The 22,704-nt window shown below is 36.9% G+C and overlaps 1 protein-coding gene across 1 annotated transcript; it reads left to right on the top strand.

Moving 5' to 3' along the window:
• The first annotated feature begins 8,767 nt into the window (after positions 1-8,767).
• Positions 8,768-9,498, top strand: LOC310644981 (small ribosomal subunit protein uS4-like). The gene has a single exon (XM_083370337.1). The coding sequence runs from the start codon at positions 8,837-8,839 to the stop codon at positions 9,419-9,421; it is 585 nt and encodes a 194-aa protein (XP_083226463.1). The 5' UTR covers positions 8,768-8,836; the 3' UTR covers positions 9,422-9,498.
• Positions 9,499-22,704: the final 13,206 nt, after the last annotated feature.

Below are 22,704 nucleotides of genomic sequence, written 5' to 3' on the forward strand. Positions count from 1 at the left end.
CCAGGATCAGACACTGTGTGTAAGAAATAATTTTGCTTTTGTTAGTTTTTATCTTTTAAAACTTTTAAATCTATGTTTAACTATAGCCTTTTAATAAATGCTAAAACTTTAAAACATATATGAATATGCTGTCAAAATTCAGTTTCACAGCCAAAAAAATCCCTAAATATTGGCAGGATTGTTTTTCTATCAATATTCAAACAACAAATAACTTACTTCACTTGGTCTCTGATGTTTATTTCATTGTGAGTTTCACAATGACAATAAAGATATTTATTCTATTCTATTACTGTTCTTATTACTTAGGCTTTAAAAATAACATCAGTAAACTATTGATGTAGCCCTTAGCTTACTAATGTTGCAAAGTAACCAATCTCTCTTTCAGACTATTTACTCTGAATCAAAATTACACCACGTAGAAGGATGTTTTTCTCCCCTCCACACACAAACATACGGCATCCTATTTCACACAAAAAAATCAGATTCAGCCTGTAACTAAACACATTTTTATGTAAAATAAATAAAAGTCACTGAAACCGATCATTAGTTGAAGGAGAACTTAATCTTCCATCTCCCTTCTCCATCTGTGAAATTTAAATATTGTTTAGACAAATAATCCTGACTGTCTCACTAACTTCTTTAAAAGGCACTTTAATCACAAAATGTGTATCACAATTATAATCATAACCAAGAATAAAGCAAAGAATAACACAATAATAGGAGCCACAGGAATGACTCTTTTTTTATGGCTACCACCCAGATTTTATTGCCAAAATCACTAAGATCTGGTGGTTCTTCCAGACAATGGAAACAGAATAACTGTGAACTCCCATTTTATCCTGATTGATTGATCTGTTTTGTTTTGGCTTTGTTTTGGGATTTTGCTTTTGCAGTTGGTTGCATTTTCTATATGTTTGTGTTTTAGTTGTAAGCCATCCCAGGTTTGGAAGTTGAGCAGCTTATAAAGCATCATCATCATCATCATCATCATCATCATAACAACAGTAACCATAGAAAAATCACAGGTTAGAATTAAGATGGCCACTTGAAGTTACTTTGTTGGGTTCTCATAGTACTTCAGGTATTTGCTTAACTAACTTTCCCACATTTTCTTCTTAGGACTGTGTATGTAGCTCCCTTAAGAAACTTGACTAGTGTTTCTCACCCCTTGAACTTTCCATCTTCTCATAATATTTCTCATAGCTTATATTTCTTATAAGCTTTCTCCCACAAGCATTTTCCTTGAAGCTGGTTTTCATTGAAACTCTGTAGTATCAAAAGTTGACATCAACTGTGTATCAAATCTCAAGAGAAGAGAACTTCTCTGTACTTTAAACAATTCTTTTGCTATCTAAAGCAATATTTATAAATTCGGTATGCTTTTGATATTTTCTCCTCTCGTGAAAAGGTGTGGAGCTCTCAGCAGCGCACATTCATAATCCAAAGGTAGCTCTTCAATTAGATGTGCTTGAATGAATTGCTAAATTGTACTTTCCCAGTTGAGAAGAAATGATAACCATCCATTATAACTGTGAATTTCTTCTAGACATCTACAGTATATCAATCTTTTTTTCTTTAAAATGGAACAAGTTTCTAAAAGCCCAGATGCTGACTTCACTTTTGCAAACATTTTATTTTCCATCATATTTGGGTGAAAATATAGCTAAAAATTAAGCATGATACATCAATAACAAAGTCATTCTCTTAAAGCCAACATCTTACTACATTGACCTTTTTAGTTAAACAGTATTCCAATTTATGTGCAAGAGACAGCTATTGACAAGATTTTAATAATGCAGATGTTTCTATAAGCACAAGAAGCCATGAAAGAGTTTCTTCTCCCATATTTACCTACAAAGAATCTTAAGAATTCCATTGCCATTTGGTGCTTATTATGGCTTTGAAATACTAAAGAGGATGTGTACAGTCTGCCTTTCTTCCCCATTCCTCTGCTTAAACATTAGCAAAGGGAGGTTATTGTTAGAGAAAATTAGATAGTACCCTCAATCACAGAAGAGTGCTGGCATTCTAGGTAGCGAAAGTACACTATACCAATCTTATACCAATCTGCTTATACCAATCTTCGAGGCAGTTAATGATTTTGAGATGCACAGTGTAAAACCTAATAAAAGTAACACGAAAGCAAAAATGAAATTAAATGCCATCGTTTGAGTTGGTGAAAGAGGAATGTTTTTGGCTAGAGTAGGAGCCAAATGCAATTCCTTACAGAGCACATCCAATAACCTGAAATGCTTTTTTGTGGGTACCAAGTAACAGCCAGAACATCTTCAGAAGGGCTTCTGCTGCTGAAGTAAGTAACTGGGCAGGTTCATAGCAAAAGGACCATCCTCAATGCATTTGTTCAATTTATATGGCTGCCCACTTGCCATGTGACTCTGGATGACTAACCAGGCTTAATGGCATCAAGTACAAAGGAAATAATAAAGCAAAACAAAGCAAAGTGCACTGTGGAGCAGACACACACTTCAAAATGTTATATCCGGGCTAGTCCCTCAATAATTTATTTATTTACCGTATTTATTTATTTATTTATTTATTTGATTTATATACCGCCCTTCTCCTGAAGGACTCAGGGCGGTGTACAGGGCAATAAAATAAGAATACATTAGTTAAATAATTTTAAAACCCAAATCCATCAGGCCAGGCCGGCTTGTTCGAATAGATAAGTTTTTAGATCACGCCGGAAGGAGCGTAATCATGATCTAAGGCCACACCTGGAATACTGCATCCAGTTTTGGTCACCACGATGTAAAAAAGATGTCGAGACTCTAGAAAGGGTACAGAGGAGAGCAACCAAGATGATTAGGGGGCTGGAGGCTAAAACATATAGGGAACGGTTGCTGGAATTGGGTATGTGTAGTTTAACGAAGAGAAGGGCGAGGGGTGACATGATAGCAGTGTTCCAGTATCTCAGGGGCTGCCCCAAAGAAGAGGGAGCCAAGCTATTCTCCAAAGCACCTGAAAGCAGGACAAGAAGCAATGGATGGAAACTAGTCAAGGAGAGAAGCAACCTAGAACTAAGGAGAAACTTCCTGACAGTTAGAACAATTAACCAGTGGAATGACCTGCCTCCAGAGGTGGTAAATGCTCCAACACTGGAGGTTTTTAAGAAGAGACTGGACAGCCATTTGCCTGAAATGGTATAAGGTTTCCTGCCTGAGCAGGGGGTTGGACTAGATGACCTCCAAGGTCCCTTCCAACTTTATTATTATTATTATTATTATTATTATTATTATTATTATTATTATTATTATTATTATTATTATTATTATTATCTATTTAGGACTTTAAAAGTCAATTCAGTATATTGCCTTGCAGCTGATGGTCAACAGATGGCTAGTGCAAAGCTTTCAGTATAGGCTTTCCAATGAACCCTGAATCTTGTAGTCCTTTGTCCGCTATAATTTGCCTCACCCTATTTCTGAATTCTGATCAGAGATTTTTTTTTCTTTGTCTGCCCGTATAACCCATGTTTATAGAAGAAGCAATCGCTTTCAGAAATCAGTAGCCTTAACAATTTGGCACAATAACTGCATAACATGTCAGAAAATCATTTGAATATAAGTTCACTGGAGATAATTGGGGAAGAACATTGTAAGAGCTTGTTTCATTCAGGTTTAATTAAAATCTCGGCATTTTCTCTCTTACAACTTCTGTTCGTTGTTTACTTCTATTACTCCATCTCCAAGGTTGTTAATACATCTGGTTTCGATATTTCCAATTAATTCCTGATCACTTTCCTATTTTGAAGATACAGTGATTACATGCTCTTATGACACTCAATGAAATCTCCTACTCTTTCACTGACATAAAGTTGTTGGCTGTACAGCAAGTTCTTATTTTAATGAAGCATCTACAGCCTAAATTTCAGCCATCTTTTATAGCTTGCTAGTTCTCTCTTCGCAGGCTGTACCAGAACAGCATTTTCCTAGACCTCAGGAAAGTATAATAGATTGTCTTTCTATTGACTCAATGGACTAAAGCTCATGTTCTTTAATGATCAAAGCAAAAAAAAAGCATTCCTTAACTGCCTTACAGACTTTCCCCCATGGAAACACAGGAGGTGGAAAGGCATGCAAATAGAGCCGAATTCAGCAAGAAATCTGAATTTCAAACATGCTGTACTTAAAACTTTCTCCTGCTGTGCTCGGAACATCACAGATACATTAGAAATTCTAATTCCAGGAAGAGAATTCTGATTTTTATTTTTTTTAGCTATAGCTGCACAAACTGTTGATGCTGAAGAAAACAGAGAAAAGAATAACCGCGGTCTGAATGAAAGGTTATCTCAGATATACAATGGAGTCTAAATATAGCCATTATATCCAGTTGGACACCTGTAACAAATTATAGGTAGCTCTTGACTTACAATCACAATTAGAACCGGAATTTCCATCGCTAAACAAGACAGTTATTAAGTGGTCGTGCCTTAATTTATGACCTTTTTTTGCCCTGGTGGTTAAGCGAATCACTGCAATTGTTCAGTGAATCACATGGCAGTTAAGCAAATCTGACTTCCCTCATTGACTTTGCTTGTTGGAAGCCAGCTGGGAAGGGTTGCAAATGGTGATCTTGTGACCTCAGCTTCATAAGTAAATGCCATTGCCAAGTGCCTGAATCTTGATCATGTGATTATGGGGATGCTGCAACAGTCAGAAGTGCAAATATCAGTTCTAAGTCACTTTTTTTCAGTGCCATTGTAAGTTCAAATGATCACTGAATGAATGGTTATAAGTCAAGGACTACCCAGTGTGGCTGACTTCCTGTCTGCCCTCTCTGTCCATCCCCCTCCTTTTGCAGTGACCTTACCAGCATGGCCAACCTCCATTCTCCACAGCCAGCCACCCCCTCTCTTCCTACCGTAGTGCATTGAATACTAAATAAATGCTGAGTACTGGGAGAACATTTCTATGTCAAAATGCATCAAATACCAAATATGATGAGTTTTGAAGCAGTTGAGTCCCAATGTACTAGTGCAGGGGTCCCCAACCCCTGGTCCGTGGACCAGTACCGGTCCATGGCATGCCAGCAACCAGTCCACACAAACAAGTAAAACCCCATCCATGGGATGCAGGTAGCACACAAAACCACACACCCTCCAGTCCACGGAAAAACCTCTTTCCATGGAACTGGTCTCTGGTGCCCAATAGGTTGGGGACCTCTGTACTAGTGTAATAAAAACAAATTATCTAGAGACAGTGAAGAATGGAAGACCTGGAGAATGTACAGTAGGTTATCATTGAAATGGGCAGGACAAAGACTTTCTCACAAACTTTGGTCATTCGGGTTTTTCCCCACGTAGAATTGAAGGTGTAAGAGCAACGTTTCGACAAAATCTCATCCATCATCCTCAGTGGTGGCTTAAGCTTCGTTCTTCTGGGAGAAGTGTGTGGTAGTGGCTGTTTGTTCCTCTTTTTTAAACTGCCAGAGGGGGTGTGTTCTGTGGGTGGAGGTGTGCTCTGATTGGGCGGGGGGTTAGTTGTGTTCTGATTGGGTGGGGGTGTGTTTTGAATGGGGGCTGTGTTCTGATTGGGTGGGTGTTTTGAGTGGATGGGCTGGTCTCAGCTGCCAGACTTAGACCTGAACTGGTGAGTTGTGCTGCTTTTGTTCGGCTCCGCGTTTGTTGTGATGCCATGTTTTTATAGTGGGTGTCAGTTGGCTTATTGTGTGGTTTGGAGGGGTTTAAAGTGGCTGATGTTGCAGCTGTAGTTAGGTTTCTGTTTTGTGGTTGTGTGTTGTTATCATTGTGGGTTCGGATTTGCTTTTTGAATGGTTGTGTGGTGGTGATGTCATGTGATGTTATCATGGGTTTGGGTCTGGTATCATTCTTGGTGGTTGGGACTTGTCTGTCAATCAAGGCAGGTTTCCAAATGGCTGGTAGGCGAGAGGTATCATCTTGTTTGTTCATGCTGTGAGGGCGTTTTTCTATCTCAATGGCTTCTCTGATTATTCTGATGTTAAAATGTTCAATTTTGGTGATAGTTTTGTTTTTTTTTAAATCAATTTCATGTCCCGTGGCTTTAAAGTGTTGGAACAGGGATGAAGTTTGTTCTCCCTTTCTGAGTGAGTTCCTGTGCTCTTCAATGCGTGCACTTATTATTATATAAAACTTAATAGAAAATATTAGCTTCCCTATTTGACACCTTGCTGCTGAATGTCAATCATATAACCATGGCTAAATTGAGGTGAAAGAGAAGTAACATACAAGCTTCAATTCCAACTTGTAGAGAGGTTTGTTTTTAATCATTTTCTGACCATATTAAACAAGCAGAAGGGAGACATTTTTGCATCTGATTCTTGGCTGAAAATGTGGGACAACAATGTTCAGGGGGATTTGGAGAGCCTGAGTGTTAAGATGGGCTTTAACTGTTCCACCTTTACACATTTGGCTATCTGTAAGTTCCCAGTTAACCAACCTCACAGAAGTGTCATGAGAGAAAAAACTGCAAGTATATCTCCTCCATCTGTCTGGAGGCAAGTCTGAATTAGGCATGATGCATGTTCTTCTTGCCAGGCATCAAATTTACCGCAAATAGTGTGCAGATACCACCAGGACAGGTGGTTAAATGGTTGCTTCCAGCCTGGGATGTTGAAAACTAACAATTAGACAAGAGTTCATTAAGCAACAGTTTATTTTACATGATATTGCATTTCCTGGACAGAGTAGGAGTGACTGTTACCTCCTAACTATGCCAGTTCATGGAAATAGATTCGTTCTAGAGCTAAATTTTCTTCTTCTTTGTTTAGGATTGACATCGGTAAACCTAATAGATGGTGCTGGATGGTGATAGCAATAGATCTTTGCTAGGATTGGAAAGTAGATTGAATTAAGCCTTGTTAGTTAATACTTGGATGATTATAAGAGCTGCAAACTAGACTCAGAATTTTTAAAAAAGGAAGAGGAGATGATGATGAAGATGATGATGATATATATTCATGGCATTACCAACAGTAAAGTTGGATTTGAAGGAGACCTTACTTTTTAAATCTTTATTGTTATAATTGAGTTTCTATGAGACCTTTGCATATTGTTCTGGTGATTTGGCCCAAGTGAAACATATTTAGCCTTTCAAAACATATTTTAACTTTGTTAGCAGTTTTACAATTAATATTTGAAATTGCTTTAGCCATTTTTATGCACGGAAAATCAACATAATAAATTCTTAGAATGAAAACATCATAGTTAGACAATTTGGTGAGGAAGAAGGCAGATTTCAGTGTTAGCTAGACAAAAGAATTGTGCTCTGCCACTTTGTAACTTTTAGAGGACCTACTTGAAGTTTTCTAGGTTTCCCTAGAGTAGAATCTCCCATTGGTACCTTTCATATATTTAACATTATTAGTCTGTAAGTGAAAAGGAGAGTCAAGAACCAATTTTGTTTGCTTAATATTTCCATTTACAGAATTTGAATCTGAGAGCAGCTGAAGTGAAATCACTTTATTCTTGCAAATTACACTTATCTGAACTGTTTAAAGAATAAAGAAAATTGCCAATTTTCCTTACCTGAATTGTTCAACCTTCCTGATGTTCATGGAAATGATAAACTAACCATATGGAAGGTAGCTTTTATATGATTACCCTGGGAAGATTTTGACATCAAATCCAACTGTTTAATATGTGACTTCTGAAGCATTTAGCAGAAACATTTATAGTTGTTATTTTTTTTAATTAACAAAGGAATTGAGAGAAGATGATTAGGTAAGATTTGGAGAGATGTTGGAAGACTGATAATATGTATTTCCTACATTAATTATAAGGATGCTCAAACAGTTATAAATAGTTATTGTTATTACTCTTTCAGATTTCACAGCAGTAGTCTATTATTTGGAGCTGCTTTGTTGAATGCTGAATACTTCAAATATGCTTTCAGTATGGAAATCTTATCTATGTCTATTTAGAAGTAACCCCTATTGAGTTTGAAGAGATTGATTTTCAGCTTGCCTAAAAATTTGCCACTTAAAAATTTCTTAGTGCAGATGATTAGACAGAAGTTAGTGACAGAATGAATGTTAGAATAAACTTTGAGTTGTTTGGAGATGTACAGTAATTGCTGAAAGGGAAATTGGCTATATACTATTTGCAAGTGTTGCATGTAAAGGAGCAAGAGGGATCAGGAAATGATTGTCTACTGTCACACTTTTGGCATTACTGGATGCAACCAGTGGAAATGTAATTGGACGCAACCAGTGGGAGGATAGATGGAAAGAGATACATGTGCGATGCAAACTTATTGATTAGTTTGCACAGGCAAAGAAATAAAGCAGCTGGCAGGAGTGCTCATGTCATTTTCTATCTCATCCCATGCAAACAAATCTATAAGAAGTTCTCATCAGATACCCATGCTGCATTTATTCTTGTAATATATCTTAACTTCTAGTGTAGCTGTGGATAATTGCTAATCAATATTCATTGAACGTAACAAATGAGGGCAACAGAAGTAGTTGTTTATATTCTGTCTCATCAAATGTGAACTTATGGGTTCTCATTTTTGCTTTTCCTTTGCTTGAACTTACTCATTTCTGTGGCTTCTTCTCTCCTGTTCTTGTAAATCCTTTTCAACTAATGGGACCATTTTCTAGGGTGAGGTTGGAAGGCAAAGTTGTTCAAAAACAGAGATGAATCAGAGTTGATAGCAGAAGCTCCAACTGCTTGTGCAGATTTGTAGTCAGAATATTTAATTTTAAAATCATTTTATTGCATTTAAAAATATTTCACTCTCCCCAAATTTTGTATTTCAACCTGCTTTTCCCCCCCCCTCCTGGTTGTCGTTGTCGTCTGAGGTGGGAGGCTTGGCCTCTGTCTCTTTAGACAAGAATGCCAGTTGCCAGGAGTTGGGTATGTCGGAAGACTTATGTCACCCCCAGGCGGCCTTTTGAAAAATCACGCCTTGATCAGGAGTTGAAACTTATTGGTGAATATGGGCTGCGGAACAAGCGGGAGGTATGGCGAGTGAAGTTCACTTTGGCCAAGATCCGCAAAGCTGCCCGAGAGTTGCTCACCCTGGATGAGAAAGATCAACGGCGCCTTTTTGAAGGCAATGCCTTGCTGCGCCGTTTGGTGAGAATTGGGGTATTTGATGAGGGCAAAATGAAACTGGATTACATCCTGGGTCTGAAAATTGAGGATTTCCTGGAGCGTCGTCTCCAAACCCAGGTGTTCAAACTGGGCCTGGCTAAGTCCATCAATCATGCTCATGTGCTTATCCGCCAGAGACACATCCGTGTAAGGAAGCAAGTGGTGAACATCCCTTCCTTCATTGTTCGGCTAGACTCCCAAAAGCACATTGACTTCTCACTCCGTTCACCTTATGGTGGTGGCCGGCCAGGCCGCGTCAAGAGGAAGAACGCCAAGAAGGGCCAGGGCGGTGCTGGCGGTGGAGATGATGAAGAGGAAGATTAAAGTGTAAACTCTGGCTTTCCTGCCACGTAAACTGGTGGGCCTTTGAGCCTATCTTAACTAACATCATCCAATAAAAAGTATTTCAACCTGGTTTACTTTTTTTTTCAAATAATTTTATTAAGAATTTTATGTTTTTCAAAAAGAGAAAAAATACAAAAGAAAAATGGAGCATAAAAAAGGAAAAGGGAAAGGGAAAGGGAAAAAAAAGAAGTAATAAGATTAATTGCATTGGGAGGTACATCCAACTGCATAGGTTCCATTTATAAATTATTCTGAGTTTTTAACAGAAGATCTGCAATTGAATCTTTATTAATCATAAACTCTGCAAAACAACATTGCTATTTAAACAGTGGTGTGAATAGAGAATCCATTAAGTGTACATCTCATTCTTGATGTGTTTCCTAATTCTCTTTCTCTATGCTAATTTGTCAGAAACAATTCTAAAACTTGAAAGCCTCCTTATTACCTAATTTGCTTGCTGAAGTGTTCAGCCAGGAAATAAAGGCAACAGTCCTTCTCCACTGCTTACCCCCAACATTGTCACATGTTCTGATGTTGAATTATAATTCAATTTCTCCCCTTTAAAATCATCAGCACCTTGGCTCAAATAGAAAGTTACTAGATTTGTTTAAGCCAAAATTAATAGTAATGATTGAAAGGAGGCTAGTTCAGAGACACCTGACTTGTGGAGGAAAATGCGGCATTCAAAATTGTTTGCTGCTCTTCATAACAAAGAAATTAAGAGGAATCCCTACTTTTTTTACTTAGAGTTTGAAAAGGTTAAAGAGTATTGTCTTGAAATTTCACATCTGCTATACTTCTATAGAAAATGGGGGTTATATACATCATTTGGTACCCAGAATTAGCCCAGCTGATAGACTATATGTACTCCACCTCCACCCTGCTGTGAACCTGGCATTTGTTCCAGCATGGACAGGTATATGAAGAGAAGCCCTTTTGGGAAGTGGGTGGAAATAGGGGATTTTACAGAACCAAATTAAGATCTTAAGATTTACAAAGGGTTAAAAGATCAGGGTTGTAGAAGAAGGATTGTAGAAGCAGGGTTGTAAAGGGTTGTAGAAGAAGGAAAGGGCCAAAAAAAGCCCCCTCCCTTGCTCTCCATTGGATGAGATTTGTTTTCTTCAGTTTTATTTGTGAAATGTTCTCAGTTGCAGGCTTGCTTAAACAAATAACCCTCATGACCAACTATCAGCAGAAAGTGTGTTTGCTCAAATTAATTATAGTGCTTTGGGCAGAATGGGCATTTGTGGCGAGCAGCATTCTGTTTCCAAGTCATAACATTTTTTTTTTAAAAAGGCAAAATCCTCAGCTTATAAATTTATACCAGGACCTGCCTCTGAGCCATTCCAGAAGAATAGACTCCATCTATTGACATAGATTGGTCTGAAGAGTTCCCTAGAAGAATGAATCAGACCTTTCTCATTTGAATAGTTTGCAGAAGGTAGTTGCAAGTTGGGATGCTAGGTTATGAAGTTGAAGAAGAACATCTAAATGAATCCATGGATGAGAGTGGGATGAATGACTGGAGTGATATCATGTAAGTGCCAAAACTTTCTTACTTGAGTCAGATGTTAAAACATGGAAACATAATTGTGGAATTCACCTGATGTCATTGGGTACAAATCATGACATCACTGATGTTCATTTTATCCACTCCCAAATGGGTTGTTGAATTTCACATTGAAGATTTGACATATGCTAAGAGCAGAAATTGACAATTTGTGGTCCAGGGCCAGAAGAGGTTACTGATGTTTCCATGAAAGTCCCATCCAGTCATGCCTATGAAAACTAAGTTTCTTGCTTTTTTAAAGTAAGAAAAACAGGCTTAATGTCATTTGATCCAGAAAATATGCAGTGACCAGGTTGAACCCAATTGAATGATAAGGCCATGCTTATTGTGACCTTTGTTGTTCCTCAATTTTATGTGTGGTCCTTGACAGCTAAAAAGATTGTTGTCTATTGGAATAATTGTCCAGTTTCCATCATATGTTAAAACAAAATAGTCATAAGAAGCAGGAACATCTTGTTAATCTGTATGCAGAAGGCACAGCATACCTAAAAAACCAATGCATAATAACAAAGCCTAAAACCAATGTCTCATAAATACAGCCATATAAACATAAAACCAATATTCTATTTATCTCTAAGATTATGAAAATTTCATATGACATTCTGACCTTGGTTGGAACTCTAATAACAATGCAAAATTTTTAACACTAACAGTGGATAAAAAAGTCCCATACGTTTTGGTATTGTTGATTGCTGTGTTTATATAGCTGCATAATTTCATTACAGGGATTTTTCCCCACCCACACCTGGATTTAGTGTGTCAATCTATATTGCATCTAATCCCATTATTTAGTTATGAGGCACCTGCATGCTTATTTTTGTTTTAATGAGCATGTAATGTTTCCTTTGAATGTTGGGATAAAAGAATTCTGGAATCAAAAATTAGCCAGGCTGCACTTCCCAATATTTTTGAACTAATGTAACAGGAAGAACAATTACGCATCTTTTAATCTTTGCGGTACCAAAGGGGGAGACTCTGATGTAACACTGATCTTTGAAGGCAGAGCAAAAATGTTACCTTTTAGTAAAGGTGGGCATTTCATAGCAAATGGCTATCTATTAGAGAATCTGCAAAGAGGTAGGGATGAATAGAAGATGCTGAATGCTAGAAATGGGAAACTTTCCATTACGTTTCCTTCAAGGCATACAAGATATATCAAGCTGTGTTCCATCCATTAATTCTTCCACAAATGTGTTTAAGCAAAACTTTATGAAGCAAGTCATTGCTAGCTCAGCCTTATAGTGAGCTTTTGATAGTTGAGAGGTACTTGAAGAAGCAGGCCTTAGGGGTCTCCTTCATCTGTCTTGAACATCTTCCCATCCATTGCCTTTCTCCAATCTTCCCCATCTGTCATTGTGCAGGGGTAATAGTGTTGAGAAACTTCACTCTAGCAATTTTTGTGAGCTGAAGGCTGCAATGGATGAAATTGATTTCTGTCTGAGAAACAGGTTATAGAACCAAACTAAAAACTCAGTTGAATTAGTTTTTTTAAAAAACAAAACAAAAACAAAACAACAACAACAGTTCATTGGATTTCTAATCATTTATTCTGTCACATTTTGTTTGCAACATTAGGCATATTCTGTGCGGTGACCACCTGCAAGACTTTGGGAGCACAAGAAATGCTCTGGAGGTCCTCATATTGTACACTTCATGAATTCCTTACTGCTCTACTTACTTCCCTATTCCATTTCTCATCCAAGGAGCTTCTTCAGTTCTTGGATGAGAAGCAAAACAGTTTCAAATAAAAACCAAGACAGTCCAATTGCCTTTTGAAAAGCACCGTTGGGACAATCATGATCTGAATGATTGAGAATCTCCATAGTCCTTGCATTATATAAAAACCTTTGGTTATACAGAAATGTGTGTACCTTTGAGTCAACACTGACTCCTGGCAACTAGCTGGACAAGTGACCTTAGCAAGATTTTGAAAGTCATTGCCTGTTTCCTAGGGCTGAGAGAGAAGAATTGGCTCAAGGTCACCTGATTTGGCAAGTAGCGTTCCTGTTCTTGTATCTTCCCGTTCCTGATTCCTTTATTAGTTTTCAGACAGGAAGTTTGGATTGGGTATTCTGTGGTTTGAAAATCCTTCAAATCTGACACAGATTCTAGATTATTTTTTTAAAAAAAATCATACTAAGATGACTTCACACAAAATGCTGCTATTAATGCTTGCAAATTTAGAGCATGTGAAGGGGTAAAAGTTAGAGGAGCTTTAAGAAATGAGGGAATTGAATTGCTTCTGCCTTTAGAATATCTAAATAAGCAAATAATGGAAACAGTGGTTGCTTTTTCTACATTTTTTTTCCATTTTTCCAATTTTTTAAAAACAATTAGGGCTCATCGAGATATTTTATTCATGCTGCTTCACATGGAATATAAATAGAACAGACTAATTTCTTCATTGAAACACATCTTGTTAAAGGCACAAATCCTTGTCACGGGTAATGGAAGATGTATATGAAATAAATGAAGTTGACAAAGGAAATTATGTTTGGCAACGAGATTTTTTTTTTGCAATAATTGTAGTCCATTCCAGCCAATCAAATTTGGGAATAGAGTTAACCTTGTGTGTTTCTTTGCTTTTGCAAGAAAAGGAGGGCGCAAAAACTTAAGCAATGAACACAAGAACATTCCCTTTGCAGTTTGAAGACTACAAAACACAAGTTAGATTTGGCCACAGTTCTTTAACAAAGAAGTTTGAAAATGCTTTATAATTAAAAAAAAAAGATTTATTTATTTATTGGTAGTCCTGCATCTAATCCTTATTATGAAATCCTGTAGTTGAGAGAGGTCACTGATCCTTTTCTGCACTCTTGTGAGAGACAGAAGAAACAAAATGGTCAGAAACTCCTCCTTAGTTGAGTGGTGGAAATTTTTCAAGATTGTGTTTTTACCCAAGAATAGCATTAAAGAAATCTTCCTGAATTCACTGTAGTTTTTCTTACTGAGATCCCTTGTTATATGTGGCTTGACAAGAATCTCAAAATGATAAGAATAAGAGATATAGTGAGTTAATTAAGGTATCTCTTTCTTCATCTATCACATTTGGGCTAGGTTGCTTCTTCTCTCATAAAGCCAGATACCTTCGACTTACAACCACAATTGAACCTAAATTTTCTGTTGGTAAGCAAGACAGTTGCTTTTTTTGCCCCATTTTTCAACCTTTCTGGCCTGTTGTTAAGTTAGTAACACAGTTGCTAAGTGACTCTGACTTCCCCATTGACTTTGCTTCTGTGAAGATCGCAAAAAGTGATCATGTGAGCCAGTTGCCAAGCATCCAAATTTTGATCACCTGAACATGGGGGTTCTGCAATGGTCATAAGGGTAAAAAAGGGTCACAAGACACTTTTTTTAGTGCTGTTGTAACTTCAAACAGTCACTAAACAATGGTTGTAAGTTGAAGATTGCCTGTATTTATAGTGATGAGTAATTAGCTACTAGTAGGCTACCCATGTCTTTGTAGACAGGTTCCCTGTAGTGGCTGATACAAAAGACAAAGAATTCTAGCTGGGTTTACACAAGATACTATTCCTTAAAGTGGTTTCTTTCATTTAGCTTAGTATATTAGATGAACCCAGCCACTTCTGTTTCTTAAAACATGGTCCATCATTTAGTCTTCTAACAATCCTGCTCAGCTGTAATTTCTTGAGTAATCTGTGTTGAAACAAAAATCATTGAGTCAGATCTTTGGCTCATCCATCTTATTACTGTCTATATCATGAACTTATTTTTCTTTCTTGGCTAATTTGTTAACCTCCTTGAAGATGATCTATCATGTATTAGCAGTGGACAGTGAACAAAGCAAAACATATATGCTCATTCCCTGCTTTGAAATGTTTCTTATATCCACCTCCTAGAAGACCCAATTAAATGAACTGTGATGGGGGGAAAAAATCACGGCATTGTGACTTATTACTGCCTTACTGTCTAATTTTGCTAAGAAAGAAGAAAAGGGATTGTCAGATTTTGTATTAGCCACATATTTCTTGCCCAGCACGTTTTCTCCAATCAATCCATGCGTTATTACTAGGACAAAACGTCAACAGACTTCTTAATCATTTCTTAGGCTGCAATAGCTAGCTGATTACCTTCTTCTTTCATAACTTGTTTGCTTTCCTCTCTAAATGTCTCCTACTCAGAGAAATAAAACTGAGCAAGGCTTGACAAGATTAAACCCACACATTCCTTGAACATGAAGATGCACACCCATTTGCCTAGTTTAAAATTAAATGATTTAGGATGTTATAAAAATATTATTTTAAAAAAAAATATTAAACATTTAAAGCCAGGAAAATAGCTACATTGATGTGATGTCTTAGTTTTAGAAGTTAATTTACAAACCAGACGAAGGCAAAGCAGCATCCTTAATGTGATGCCTTGACAGCAACTTTATGTGATACCTGCACAATTAATGATTGATTTGTTCAAATCAATCTCCTATAATGAAAGAGATTCTACAAATGGGTTTAGCAACACTAAGATTGAATAGATTCAGGGTCTGCAGTAGAAATGCCAAAAAAAATGGTTCTGTGTCAATAGTTTGTTGTCAAGATATTAAATAATATCTAAACATTGTCAGTTGTGGTTATAAAATAATAATGGATGAAGGGAGTGCAGTAAGCAAATAGTTATTTAAGGAAATATAAAAGTGTAATGACTTTTTAAAAAGACACTAGAATATGTATTCACAATGTGTTTGGTGAATAACATCAGTACTATGCATTTATAGTCATTCAAAATACAGACATAGAATGAAAATTATCTTTTAGGATAGCTGTGTATATTCCACAACTCTGTTTGCAGTTCTTTAAGTTCATTAAGCCATTGCAAGCTCATAATGAGTGAACCTTTCCTGAATAAATGGACTGGAACTTAGCAAGATTTACGAATATACCAATGAATGATATTTTACTGATATCAAATAGGAGAAACTATGACACTCCCAATGTTGTTACCTTCCTCTGATCTTTTCCCCTTACCTTTATTGTCATATCTTTGATGTGGTTAGCTTGCAGACTAAGAACATCTAAAAATATAATAATAAAATCATGCTGGGTAGTCTCTGCTGGATCTCTTTCTCATATGTTTTCCAAGACAAGGAGAAATTCTATAACTATTTTTCAAGGGCAAGTCTGCCTCTTTGCAGGGATGGCAGCTATTGAACAATCTCCATGGGAAGATTCCTTGTCTGATGTCTTCCCTTTTGGTTTAATTGAGTATGAAACCAGGATGCTACCAACAGCTACAGAAATGTCTTTGCAGCTACATACACAATATTTAGAACACACACAAAGCTTTTTGGTTACCTGTTCATTAAATACCGTAATTCTGTTTTCCTTGAAATAATGTTTCATATTCCTGCGAAAGAATTTCTAAAATTAATTCCGGTTCATCAAATTTCATAAAAAGTACTAGGAAAATGTCAAAAAGGCATGTCCCAAACCCTGATGTCTTAGCTACTCACAACTGATTCTTCTGTCACACTAAAAACAAAACAAAACCCACCTCTTTTTAAAACCAGGAGTTATTTTCACCTTATGTCTATAACACAGTCTTATTCAGTGTTTGATAAATTATGTCTGCACCTTAACCATTCTTAAACCCCTAGGATCATTCTTCTCTATATTCATTTGGAGGGTAAACTCTTTCTCATACAATCATTTTGGAATTAATGTTTCCTCTCATTTGGTATTGAATTATTTTCTATTTATATTGACTTGTTCTACAGGAGAAAAAATATTCCACCATTTGTTCCCCTATTTCTGACCAATCAGCACATTTCACCTTGATCTTGTTTTCTTTCTCTCTCAGGCCATTGATTCAATAAAAAGAAACAAAATTATCTTCCTATTGATCTGCATGGTGCTCTAGGAGACCGGCTCTTCCCATGCAGAACTCTGTTTGCTTATAGGCATTTGCTTAAATAACCAAGGCAGTCCATTAATCCACTCCAGTAGTTCAGATTCTCCTATAACATTCCAAATTCCTTCTGGGAGATGGATCAGATTCCCAAATACAGAGAGAATTACATGAACAGTGGTGTCATTGTCAGCTTTCTGTTGCTACTTGACCTGTAGAAAACCTTTTAGTTATTATTAAATTTTTAAACCATTGTGCTGTTGATTTTTTTAAAAAAGGAAACAATTAAAAACAAGAAACAGCTATAAAGTAAACAGCCTAACCTCATTATATTTTTGCTTTTTGTTTTCTTTCTTTTCCTTTTCTTTTTTTTATTGAAAAGTTTTAGAATACATTTTAAAAGCATAAACTCCCTCCCTCCCCCCCACTTACCCTCCCTCTCCCTCCCCCCCCCTGACTTCCCAGAGCTGAATACAGGATATTAACTTTTACAAACTTAAGCTAAAATATGCTAACTAACTAAAAAAAAACCACATTAAATTCTATCACACTTTAACTCCCCTTAAACATAACTAAATAGCTAACTAATAATGAATACCTAATAATACATCATATAAAACTAATACTTATTCATATGCTAAATGAAACTTTTTAGTCCCATATTTATTCTGAATATACTCGTTCCATCTTCTCCATTCCACAATATATCTCTGTTGCGATTGTTCTTTCAAATATGCTGAAATCTTTGCCATTTCCACCAGGTTTGAAACTTTCAAAGTCCACTCTTCTATAGTAGGCAGTTCCTCCTTCTTCCAATATTGCGCTACTAAAAGTCTTGCTGCTGTAATTAAATTCAACAGCTTTCTTTTTCTATTTTAGAATGCAACACACTCTTTTTTTTCTATCTAGGGAAGTGAACTGCTTTTCATTGGAGAAGAATTATTACAGGCTTAGCAAGAATGGATGTGTCAACCTGTTACCTCACCATGTTAGTTGCCCAATATTCACTTGTACACTTATTGTATCCTGTTTTGTGTTAATTTATAAACGTTTATGCCATAGTCAGATTGATCCAAACTTCATATTGTGGCAATTTTTCCACTAGCTAATATCATGCGCTGCCTTAAAACCTTCTTATACTCTGAGTCTTCTCAACATCTTTAGATTTAAGCATTTTGATATATTGTGTGTGTTAAAAAAAGAATTCTACTCATATACATGTAGAAACCAGACGATTGCTTAAACTTTATTTTAACACTTTTTGCTCTGCTCTTTTATGCCCTATTTTTTCCAGATCGTAGAGTAGGTTATGCACATTTTTAAAGGCACGTCTGCTCCTGTTTTTTGGTGTTTCAGATATAGATGGGCCCAGAACAGAATACTTGGCAATGTTAGAATAATGACAACAAAAAGTTAAAAAAAATTCAATTTACAGAATAATTTGATAATGATCAAAAGTCTTGTGCAAATTCTATTTCTGACTTATTCTTCTGAAAAAAAATTACACAAAATATATTTTCCTTTTAGAGAATTGTCAGACATTTTGGATTTCAATAGCAGTTCCATGACTATAAGAACAGACATTATTGAACGATTTAGTTACTGTTTGGATTAGCCTAGTCTATGGTCTATATTATAGAAACAAGTGTTCAGATGGTCATGTTTACTTATAATGTTTCTCTCTTTTTACACCATCTTCTTTCCATCTTTCTCCACAAAATAAAATATTAGGAAAAAGATTGATTAAAGGTCTAAATAGATCTCTGAAGTGTCCTTTCTAAACTGGGTCAAGGGATGTAGGAAATTGGACAGCACTGACCTTTAGGGTTTAGTAACCAGGATGGTCTAGACATTTTTTTTAATGTTTCACTGGCAACTATGGATGGCACCTTCACTTTGCCCACCACAGTTGCTGGAAAAAGTTCAAAAAACCTGCTGTCTGAACTATGATCATTAAAACCTGAAGCTCAATACTGCCCAACAGACACCAACTGTGAAAGCTTACACGAGATATGGAAGGCTCTATGGACTTATAGATTGTCTGTTCTTGTTATAAGGTAAAGGTAAAGGTTCCCTCACACATGCGTGCTAGTCGTTTCCGACTCTAGGGGCCGGTGCTCATCTCCGTTTCAAAGCCGAAGAGCCAGCGCTTGTCTGAGGACGTCTCCGTGGTCATGTGGCCGGCATGACTAGACGCCAAAGGCGCACAGAGCGCTGTTACCTTCCCACCATAGTGGTCCCTATTTTTCTACTTGCATTTTTTACGTGCTTTCGAACTGCTAGGTGGGCAGAAGCTGGGACGAGTAACAGGCGCTCACACTGTTACGTGGCACTCGGGATTCGACCCACCAAACTGCTGATCTTCTGATCGACAAGCTCAGCGTCCTAACCCACTGAGCCACCGCGTCCCTTTGTTCTTGTTATAATGGATAGCAAATATCTGTATCTGAAGATAAGAATAAATTAAGAGATTGGTTTCTTTGTTTGAACATTTACAGTTCTTTATCATGCATTAAGCCATTTGCTATTAGCTATTGATAGCATCTTCATAGCATCACTTCATCACTCAATGAAGCGATACTAAATCTGCCCTCATTACTATGATTTTGACACAAGAATGGTTGGTTGATTCTAGAGACTATAAATCACTGGGAGGAACATGACCTTAGTCACTGTTGTTTCTTGCTTTGTATTGTCTAAACTGGTTGAAAACAGGATTCAGGGGTGGCCATGAAGAAATACTCTGCAATTTGCAAGCATTCACTCACTTTTTTGTTAAACAAAGTCATCTTGGTTTCAAAAGGTTAATTTTCAAACACATGCACAGGATACAATCTGGCTAATATTCACTACAAAAAATGACTTTTCAATCAACAATATGTCATCAGCATAGAAAAATGTTTGTACATTCTGTATATTTACTAAATACTTCTATGATGCACCACATATATTATTTTACAATTTATCTTTGTGTGTGTGTGTGTGTGTGTGTGTGTGTGAGAGAGAGAGAGAGAGAGAGAGAGAGAGAGAGAGAGAGAGAGAGAGAGAGAGAGAGAGAGAGAGAGAGAGAGAGAATATGAATGAAACAACCAAAGGGACATCACATTTTTATCTTATTCTCTTTAAGACTGAACCATTTCATAAGTGTTCTAATTAATCTCATGCATATTTGAACCATACAATAATTAAATTGCCATATAATCTATTCCTTAAACTGATTCAATGATTAATTCCCCAATATAAAATTAGTTTGTAGTTTTAACAAAATGCTTACAAACCAGGAAATTGCAAACATTTAAACACTCCCCACATTTGTACATTTGCTGATAAAAATTACCATTACTTTTATCAAGAGCAATATAAATACTATACAGGTAGTCCTTGACTTACAACCATTTGTTCAGTGAGCATTCAAAATCATAACAGCACAGAGTATTGAGGTACCAAGGTAATAATAATAAACACCACCAGTAGCAACTTTACTTGCTCAAACAATAAAAACAGCTCAAGGCATAGCCCAAACAAAGTGACTTTAGAAGATATTGAAAAAAGAAATATGTATAGTCCTCTTAATTAGTTAATATTTATAAGATCTCAGTGAGCAACCTGCAGAACACATTAACTGTACTTATTTTTACTCTCATTGCATTTTTTTTTTTGATTTGTCATAAATGGGGAAAAAGTTGGGAGTTGATTTTATTTGTCTTCTAAACTTAAAGAATGAAGGGACAATGTATAGAATGAATACTGGAACAATTAATCTTAATTGACATGCCATTTAATAAATTACATATTGGGCCATTTTCTGTATTAGGCAGAAGTAAACATAACTTTGCCACCAAATGTCCATTAAGTGGTGGGCAACTAAGATAGCCCCTTATAATCCACATTTTATGGCATTTCTGGAGGGGAAAATAAGCTCTACACCAGCATTATCTAGATGTTCTTGAGATACATAGTCAATACGTGCATGTACATGTATAGCACTGCTAATGATCTTTCAGGAGTTAAACTCCATGTCAGGAAATGGCCAGTGTCACCAATATGATTAACTATTGTTTACTGAAATGTAAGAAATATTGAGCAAACCGTTCTGGGGATAATTTCAATTCTGACCCAAAAGGCTTCATTGAATCCCCAAGTCTTAACCGCCCTCCCCCACTCCATAACTTCCCATTCAGTTATTACTGCAGAAGAATATGTGTACCATGAGATCTCTGGAGCTAAGAAAAACTGGTGGTATCTCAGACATGACTACCAATAAGCATTGGCTATTCTAGGTTTGGTCTTACTGAGGCAGAGGACAGATGACCCTGGCATTCAAGAGATTCAAATGCCTTTCATGATATCAATCAATTCCCGGGGGGGGGGAGGAAATAAAGTTCTAGAGTTTCAATTAATTCATTGCCAGGGACTGAGGACATAAGCAATGCCCTACTGGATCAGAACCTTGACCCATTTCACCATGGAAAACCTATTGTACAACGTAGCCCACTAGTCTCTCAGCAGATGGTCTTCAGGAGGAGGCATGTTGCTATCAGGTCTAATAGCAGTGGTATGCTGGACCTGGCTTATACTGGCTTGGAGAAACATATTTTTTTAAATTTTATGGAATTTTGCAAGCTGGTTTGGAGCACTACTAAGCCCTGACACTCATCATTGCATCATATCCAGGTGTATGGCAGTTAGTGGTAGAACACAGAGGCAGCAATGAAGCAGTTAGAAGTTATCAGTGTATAGCCGGTAACTCGGTGGTTATATATTATCTGTGGTTATACATGCTGTATGGCTATAGTTTTATTTATATCCTTCTCATCTTCTCTAAGGGACGCGGTGGCTCAAAGGGACGCGGTGGCTCAGTGGGTTAGGATGCTGAGCTTGTCGATCAGAAGGTCGGCAGTTTGGCGGGTCGAATCCTGAGTGCCGCGTAGCAGAGTGAGCGCCTGTTACTCGTCCCAGCTTCTGCCAACCTAGCAGTTCGAAAGCACGTAAAAATGCAAGTAGAAAAATAGGGACCACTACGGTGGGAAGGTAACAGCGTTCCGTGCGCCTTTGGCGTCTAGTCATGCCGGCCACATGACCACGGAGATGTCCTCGGACAAGCGCTGGCTCTTCGGCTTTGAAACGGAGATGAGCACCGGCCCCTAGAGTTGGAAATGACTAGCACGCATGTGCGGGGGAACCTTTACCATCTTCTCTACTATTCCCTCATAATTGGTATCATATTATGATTATTATTATTATCCTGTTGCTTTGCATGTACATTGAGAGCTTCTGTACCGGAGATAAATTCCTTCTGTGTCTAATCACATTTGGCCAAATAAAGTAATTCTATTCTATTCTATTCTATTCTATTCTATTCTATTCTATTCTATTCTATTCTATTCTATTCTATTCTATTCTATTCTATTCTATTCTATTCTATTCTATTCTATTCTATTCTATTCCATTCTTATCCCTATCCCTATTCTTCTCCCACCAATGGGTAATAACAATATATCCCTATGAGTTCCATGAACTGGTTCAACCCTTTTTTGAAGCCAACCAAGGTGGTAACCATATGACATCTAATGGTAGTGAACTCAAGAGCTGAATTTCAATTGACACTATATTAACCCCTCACATTATTAATAATAGACAGCAACAGATGTTATTCATTATTAATCTTTCTTGCTGACTTCTCTGCTTTTAGAGATTTGATAGAATGATTGGATACAATTTAATATTTGAAAATGTGGAATTTAAGTCTCATTAGAATAATAATACATAAGGATTATGATATGTTTCCTATTTTTTGCTCTTAATGTCTTGGAAACACATTTTCTGCTTT

The sequence above is a fragment of the Vipera ursinii genome (genome assembly GCF_947247035.1).
Source record: "Vipera ursinii genome assembly, chromosome: 10".
NCBI classification, from domain to species: domain Eukaryota; kingdom Metazoa; phylum Chordata; class Lepidosauria; order Squamata; family Viperidae; genus Vipera; species Vipera ursinii.